General features: G+C 35.7%; 1 protein-coding gene across 2 annotated transcripts in view; it reads left to right on the top strand.

Annotated features, from left to right (window-relative positions):
• The first annotated feature begins 3,832 nt into the window (after positions 1-3,832).
• LOC117481822 (equilibrative nucleoside transporter 2-like) overlaps positions 3,833-8,724 on the top strand; it is a 15,233-nt gene continuing 10,341 nt past the window's right edge. The window contains exons 1-4 of one of the 2 annotated variants that reach the window (XM_034129717.1): positions 3,833-3,925; positions 6,951-7,002; positions 7,086-7,167; positions 8,258-8,406. In XM_034129717.1, coding sequence (XP_033985608.1) covers positions 3,868-3,925; positions 6,951-7,002; positions 7,086-7,167; positions 8,258-8,406 — 341 coding nt within the window. In that variant the 5' untranslated portion in view covers positions 3,833-3,867. Of the gene's footprint in view, positions 3,926-6,933; positions 7,003-7,085; positions 7,168-8,257; positions 8,407-8,724 lie in introns of both variants that reach the window. The other variant, XM_034129718.1, reaches the window with a different exon arrangement.

Below are 8,724 nucleotides of genomic sequence, written 5' to 3'. Positions count from 1 at the left end.
TAAATACAACTTTCAGGTACTTGTACTTTACTTGAGTATTTCAATTGTTTTGCTACTTTGTACTTCTACTCCACAACAATTCAGAGATACATTGTGTACTTTAACACAAGATAAAACTTTAAGATAAAACTGAGGTAATGGTTTTTGGAGCCAAGGCAGAACGTATAAAAGTTAGCGCTGAGCTTCAGTCTGCAATGTTCAAAACAACAGATAAAGCCAGAAATCTAGGTGTAGTCATGGACTCTGACCTGAGTTTCAACAGTCACATTAAAACAGTTACTTAATCAGCCTACTATCACCTAAAGAACATATCTAGGATTAAAGGACTAATGTCACAGCAGGATTTGGAAAAACTTGTCCATGCTTTTATCTTCAGTAGACTGGACTACTGTAATGGTGTCTTTGCAGGTCTCACTAAAAAATCTATTAGAAAGCTGCAGCTAATTCAGAACGCTGCTGCTCGAGTCCTCACTAACACTAAGAAAGTAGATCACATCACTCCTGTTCTGAAGTCCTTACACTGGCTTCCTGTGTGTCAAAGAATAGATTTCAAAATACTGCTGCTGGTTTATAAAGCTTTGAATGGTTTAGGCCCAAAATACATGTCTGACCTACTGCTAAATTATGAACCATCCAGATCTCTCAGGTCTTCAGGGACTGGTCAGCTTTCTGTCCCCAGAGTCAGAACTAAACATGGAGAAGCAGCATTCAGTTATTAATATCTGGAACAAACTCCCAGAAACCTGCAGGTCCGCTGCAACTCTTACTACTTTTAAATCCAGGCTGAAGACTTTTCTTTTTGTCGCTGCTTTTAATTGAACTATTCACATCTTAAACTGCACTGTAACTTTTAACTTTTATCCATGTATTCTTTCTTTTAATGTTTATTTTATTATCTTTTCTTTTTAATGACTGATTTTAAATGCCATTTTTAAAATGTCTTCCATTTTTGTAAAGCACTTTGAATTGCCTTGTGTTGAAAGGTGCTATATAAATAAACTTGCCTTGCCTTGCCTTGCCTTTAACGCCACTAGATTTATTTAATATCTTTAGATACTTTGCAGATTTTGTTTACTTAAATAAGTCATTTTACTTATGTACAAGATCTAAGTACTTCTGCCACTTCTGTTTATTATTCAATAGTGAAGAAATTGTCTTTAACAATAAAAGTTCTCCAATGCCTCTATTTACTTGGGTAATGTTACACTAATGTTACAAAATATATATATATATATAATGCTTCTCCTTGTTTTCTCACTTTTTAACCAACAAGTCAGCAGTAATATTTGTTTTGTTAGTCATTTGTTTTTCAACCTCAAATGTGTATCAAAAAGGTAAGACTGATTTTAATGTTGCTCTGATCTTTTTTCATGGCCAATGAGGCTAATCTCCGGCAGTGGTTCAGTCAGTAGGGGCTTGGACTGTGAGCCGTAGGGTCGCTGGTTCAAGTCCCCGACCAGACCTACAATATGGAGTGTGTCCTGCTACTTGGAGAGGTCCTAGTTCACCTCCTGGGCCCTGCCGTGGTGCCCTTGAGCAAGGCACCGGACATCCCCCTTCCCCCCCACTCCCATTGCTCCCCGGGCGCTGTACAATAGCTGCCCACTGCTCCTAGTACTAGACTCCTGGTACTAGGATGGGTTAAAAGCAGAGAACAAATGTCACTGTGTGTGCTGTGTGCTCTGCATGTGAGACCATTAAAGAGGGTCTCATCCCTCCCAATTCAATCTTTAATAAAAATACATGCTTTTCTTTCTTGATTATTTCCAAAATGAGTAAAAGCAAATTGAAATGGCTTTGTAAATGTCGCTTGGCTAGTTTCGTTTTACAACTGCAGATAATGTTCTGATCTCGTAAATCCATGTCTGCTCAAGATGCTTATTGTTTTCAAAATGAAATAAATCAATGATCAAGAATACTGCTGCAATCCATTAACTTCCCATAAGCTTTGTTGCTGTCATAATAATTAAGGTCTATTCTGAAATAAACTGAACTTGTTACAGCATGAAGAACATACCGGTATGTTACATAAGAAATAGGAGTCTGGGACCCTATCGAAGTGTTCTTACTACTTTTAAATCCAGGCTGAAGATTTTTCTTTTTGCCGCTGCTTTTAATTGATATATTACAATTGTGCAAATGGTTTAGGAGTCGGGGACCCTATCGAAGTGTTAAAAATAGGATTCGGGGATCCTATCGAAGTGTTAAAAATAGGAGTCAGGGACCCTATCGGAAAGGAGAAAAACGAAGAATAGGGCAAGAAATTAGTGTAAAGAGCAAAGGATCATATCTTAAACTGCACTGTAACTTTTATTCATGTATTTTTTCTTTTAATGTTTATTTTATTATCTTTGCTTTTTAATGACTGTTTTTAAATGCCATTTTCTGAATGTCTTTCATTTTTGTAAAGCACTTTGAATTGCCTTGTGTTGAAAGGTGCTATATAAATAAACTTGCCTTGCCTTATGTACTTTTTCATAGCTTACACACATACCTACTGTACAGTTTGCTAACATGAAAAGCAGGACTAGCAGGGCAGTTCAACTATTAAAGTCTTAGCTCCTGCAAAATGAGTCACACCCTTAAAGCTGACACATGTTATGACACTGAGTCACTTTCTTAGAGTACAGTCTACTTGAAGGATAGTTTAAATAGTACATTTTTGCCTGTTCCCCCACTAACTTTCCACTAAAAAGTAACAAAATAAATAAAGGGTACATTGTATTGTTTTCATTCATTTCATTCTTGCAGGCCATCGAGTGTTAAAGTCGTGAAATCACTGTAAAGTTGGCTACATGTGGTTTTTAGAGAGTTAAGGCCTTAAAACAACTAACTTATTTGATGAAATGATTTAAATTATGTGTAAAAAGTAGTTTGAACATTTATAGTGAATATTTTGAAAAAACTCACTGTATTAAATTATATAAAATGCCTTTAGTGAGATAAAACAATTTGGGCGTTGAGGTTAATATATATATATATATATGTATATAGCCTGTGTTGTATATTTATACACACAAATGAACAACCTTGTGTGTGTCAAATAACAAGTTGTATTGTAGTGTTTATTTTAGTGTTGTTTTATGCTTATCCACATTTTGATTTCAGAGCACAGGAGAATGCTGGGCACAACATAAAGCTCAACAGTGAAGCTGGCAATGCTGAACAAAACCATCTAGAGTTATAATATTTATTCAGCTGAAAAAGTCAAAGCTCTACGGAAATGTAATTAAAAATACATAAGCATTTCAGGTAGAAATCAGCATTTTATATAGAAATTCACAAATATAAGAAATGAAACCTAAAAGAGATGTTACAAAATGTATACCTCTGGTGGCTGGCATAGTAGAACTAGGTGAACAAAATGGTGACAACAATTTTTAATACCATTTATATAGATTAAAAGGTAATATAATATTGATTACAATGATTCTATTAAAAAATCCACCAAACATGATCAACAGAAAAGCCCTATGAAGGCATGTTATGGTTTGAAAAAAAGTTGAGGATGGGGTCCAGACAGTTAAATCAGGAGAGACTTAATTTTGTTTAAAGAACATTTATTGACACATGCCATATGATAAATGTCAAGTCTTTGGCGATTAGACCCCGATCCTGAAATCGTATATCTAAAGGGGGAAATGTTCTTATTATACATCCATGGCATTTTGGGGAGCGTGGTTAAAGTTGTGCATGCGCTATGAGCGCACATACGGGTACTTCTCAGGCATGACGGGTAATCTGTGACGTTTCGCTCTCTCAAAATTTGGGCCATTTTATCATCATGCGCCAATGAGCAACTCTCATAGGAATGAATGAGGCCCCACCTCCCACCCACGCTGTATCCAGTTCTTATTATACATCCATATGCCACCCACCACCTGGGAGACCCAAAGAGACACGAGGACCCGGTCCAGACCCTCAGGTGAGCTCCGTTCTTATTACCTGTTGTTACCTAAACGTGGTGTTTTTCTGAATGGGGCTTCTGAATGGGGAACAGTCTAAAGACACGTGATGTGGGTACTTTCACTCTACGAAGGCGCTAGAAAGAGAGGAAGGCGGGTAAATTAAACTTTCCCGAATGAACTTAAAGTTATTCTTAGTTTGAATATAATATATACACATGTTAGGCTTTTATAACCGGACTTACTATATGTAATATGCACACTAATCGACCACATGTTGAGATAAACGTGACTTTTCTGTCTGCTTTTATTTTTTAGATTTGACTTATTCTGTTCAGAAACACTGCTGCTGTTCTAAAGATTAATAATAACAACGATTGTAAACAAGACAGATTTAATTTATTGTAAAAAAGCGTGTGGGTTATGTTTCATTTACTGTTGTAGGCTATAAATAGTAGGAGTTGATGTTGACATAAACAGACATCATAATCTAAAAAGTTGATTTTCTATTGTATGTGTGTAGAAAAAAAAGTCGATACTGTCGCAACCGCTCTTGTTTATCTGTATTTGTTTTAAACACATGGTTATAACAATAATGACCAAGTTATAAGTCATAATATAATGAGACAATGTTTATATTAGATACAATTTAGTCATTATCTCAACCTTTTATTTATACGTCTCGACCTATCAAACAAAAATCACTCACATGAATATTAGTTTACAAGTTTGATCACAGAGCTTTGACAGAAATATAACGTTTTTTAATGATGCTCTTAGTTATCTGTCGTCAAATCATTAATACTAATATAGCCGAACTGTCAGTTGGAGTCCAAATCGCACTAAAAGTATTCCGCATGTTATAACCATAGACTGTATGTTATAACAAACCCATCTGGATTACATTTAGCCGCCAAATAGAAGAGAAATTTGGCGGAATTAAAGAGGAAACACTACACAGCAGTTGGTTCCTCCCATGAGTTCCTCCATGTGGAGTTTACTGAAAGTAACGTAGTGCAACGTGCCGCGTCACTACCTGCAGTTTACACACGTGATCTCTGTTATCGATGAATACACACTTATAAAGGAGGAATTAATTACACTCTACCCAAACGGACTCTTTTAAGTAAATGAAATAGTTAATAGTAAGATATATAGGACTATAAACTATTAGGTTTTATCGTTTTTTATATTCATGTATTTTCTAGTTTTCCTTCTTGTAATTTGTATTATTCTTCTTATTAAAATATGTTGTTACTGTTTTATTTAATATATAGGTTTCAATTTTTTATTGTATTTATTCATTTTGTCTTACAGTATATGCCTTCCTTTATTTTACCGAGAGGGATCATTATTTGTTGTTATTATTATTATTGTTTTCCTATCACACCTTTTACCTCCTTGTGTCCCTTGAACTGTTATATATTTTTTGTCAGTCCATTAAAAATCTGCATTATTATTATTTTACTTAACTCAAAGTATAAGATTATAGTAAAAAGAAGAGTAAAACAAATACAATTTCATATACAAAACACATATCAGTTTTACAATATGATGCAATGTTACATTACAATGTGTTTTTAAAATAAAATCAGCAGATTAAAACAGTCATTATGTATCAGTAATACTAATATATATACACAATTTCTACTAGAAAACTCTTAATATATGCTAAATGAGTCTCTCACTTCAACAATCCTTACTGTACTTAAAAATAATAATACAGTTGTTTGTAAAATGGAGTAGTTTTAGATATTGTTGCTCCTAATAGAGTGCCACAGTGACGCGTCCTAAAACCCGGAAGTAAGTTAGCATTGTACCACTTCCGGTTCCTTCGACAAAAAAGCAATGCAATTTCTCCATAGGGTTTTGGAAAATAGCTGGAACTAAGGTCTGTGGTTGAGACACATTTAAGAGACGGATCACGTTTTGTTCTATGACATTAAATCCATCAGCAGTGACCCCACTGGTGATTTCTGAAGAGTTGACGTGTCTGAAAAACGATGGTTGTTAACAAGTGGCTGAATAGGACTACAGAAGTTGTCGAGGCCGTTGTACGTCATTACGCCGAACACGTAAACACTCCCTCTAAGTTTGTTTGCCCGTGTTCTGCTTGAAAGCAAGTACCTGCCTCCTGCAGACTGTTCAAACAAACGCTTCAACTCGTACACTTTAGAATCTGTATTTTTTAATATGGATCTTAAGTTGGGCTGTGCAATTAATCGTATTTTAATCACAATTACGATTTCGACCTGCCACAATTACAAAAACAACATAATCGAAAAAAACGATTATTTTGCTTTGCTAGGTTGTGACATATTTGATCTAATTTATTTTAGTCTAATTTATTTTTATTTATCATATTTATATATGTTTAGTAGCTTGTGGAAGTGCGCTCCAAAATATTTGTTGATCTTGTTTATTGGTATTTATTATTTTGATATCATTTATTTTTGTATTGGTTTTTCAGTTTAATTATACGTTCAGGGTAATCAACAGTTCAAATTATTATTTGTATTTGTTTTAAAGTTCAATAAATGGATGTTTTCAAAGTCAATGAATAATCGTATTTAATAATCGTGATATCAATTATTGACCAAAATAATCGTGATTATGATTTTTGCCATAATCGCACAGCCCTAATCTTAAATTGGCGTGACGTTGAAGTCGTGCGACCCTGCTGTACTCGGCTGTAGTTCGTTTATAGCATAACGTTAGCATTTTGGTCAACCACAGACCTTATTTCCAGCTATTTTCCAAAATCCTATGGAGAAATTTAATTGCGTTTTTTGTCGAGGGAACCGGAAGGAGTTTACTTCCGGGTTTTAGGACGCGTCACTGCACCACTCTATAAAGTAAATACTGTATAACACTGCACACTCACTGCAAAGGTTAGCATTGGTATTTCTTGTAGGTCTAATAATCATTTGACGTACCACCATGGATGCTAAAGACTATAGTAAATGAGTCAGTTGATGAAAACATGTCCTGTAAAGTTTAAACAAGTCCTGCTGGCTTTTTTTTAAAGGCTTCTCTCGACTTTAGTGCAGGAAGGTGACAGAAGCAACAGGATGACGATGAGTCCCCCCGCAGATCGGTGAGTTGGCTTTGTTTTTACTTTTGGATATATAAGCTAAATGTGTAAAGATCGGGGTTGTAAAAGTGTTTTTGTTTCCGCAGCGGCCAGGCTGTAGGCCTCATCATCTTCGTGCTCGGTTTGGGAACTCTGCTGCCGTGGAACTTCTTCCTGACGGCCTCAGAGGTTTCTACAACTCCTTCTTCTTCATGATAAAACATTGAGGGATTATTTAGCAAAAACACATAAAAAAACAACATGAATTTTACTTTGCACTTTGGTTGGTAAATTAATTGTAAGAAAGGCTTATTTATTTTGCAAATCAACACAAATTGAGCTTCATGTGTGCTAGAAATCTGAATCAACTTGGTGTTAAAAAGGTCAGAAAATAGTGAAAAATGTCCTTTCCATTTTCCTCATGGTCCAAGGTTTTTACATTTTTTGTTTTATCAGTTCAAAACCCATAATGATGCAGTTCAATTTGAAATACAATATTTAAAAAGCAGGACATCTCCATATTTCAGAGGCTGAAAACAGACTTATTTGCAACTTAAAAATCAACAAATAATTGAGATAGTAGTAATAATAATATATTAAAGTGGACCTATCATGCTATATTTGAATAATATAGTGTAGGACCATACCTATGTAAGACATATTTATACTTTTTTTTTTTAAATACCAAACAGATCATGCATTTTAGCCATGCCTCATTTTGCTCAATTTGACATTTTGTAGCTCTGTTTTTGCAAGGGCTGATTCAGTGAGAACAGCACCATCTACTGGCCTGGCATATGTACTACAGCGTCTCCAGCGCTTTCGAACGGCAATGGTCGTGGCTGTCTCCTCCTGATTGGTGGAGTTGGCCCAATAGCCGTAGTGCCACCGTCCTGACGTCAGGACAGTGTTCAAATCTGGATCAGTTTTTATCAGATCCGTTGCAGCCCCTTTTTTAGAGATTTGGGTATGGAGGAAAATAGAGAGGGTTGTGTTTTCTGACACTTGGTGAGTTCCCTGGAACATCGGGGACACATATTCATGTAGAAAAGACGTACAAAAGTGCATTTTGCATGATAGGTCCCCTTTAAATTGATATAGCGCCTTTCAGGGGACCCAATGATCGCATGAAAACAGGAGTAAAACAAAAAACAGTCGGACAAACAGTCAGACAGACAAAACAACAAATATAGTATATAGTACACACAGTTTCCCCCTAACTGATTATTATATTATTAAATATTAACATGTTAAAATGTTTGTTTCCTCTTTGTTATAGTACTTCAACCAGCGCCTCGAATCAACCATCACCTCCAATGGCACCTCAGGCGTCGCTGCTAAAGACTACAACTACGACAGCTGGATGGCCTTGCTCTCCCAGCTGCCCCTGCTGCTCTTCACGCTGCTCAACTCCTTCCTGCATCACTGGTGAGCTCCTGCAGCAGATTAATTTACATGAGGCTGGAGCCTGGACACGTATAAGCATGTACATGTCGGCCAGGAGGGTTGAGCTATAGGTCGTCATTGTTCAGTGTTGGAAGAAGTACTCAGATCATGTACTCAAGTGGTTGGAAAAAGTCTTGCATTTCAAATATGACTTTGTACAAAAGTATTAGCATCCAAATATACTTAAAAGACCAAATACTCGTTATGTTTAAAAGCCCATTTCAGAATCATATATATACAGGGTGTCTTAAAAAGTATTAAAAGTTGATAAATCAATTTAGCGAAAATGAAGGCTATTAA

Source organism: Trematomus bernacchii, unplaced genomic scaffold, assembly GCF_902827165.1.
Source record: "Trematomus bernacchii unplaced genomic scaffold, fTreBer1.1, whole genome shotgun sequence".
NCBI lineage: Eukaryota > Metazoa > Chordata > Actinopteri > Perciformes > Nototheniidae > Trematomus > Trematomus bernacchii.
Note: the sequence above shows the minus strand (reverse complement) of the source record. Positions and strands in the feature narration are given on the sequence as shown.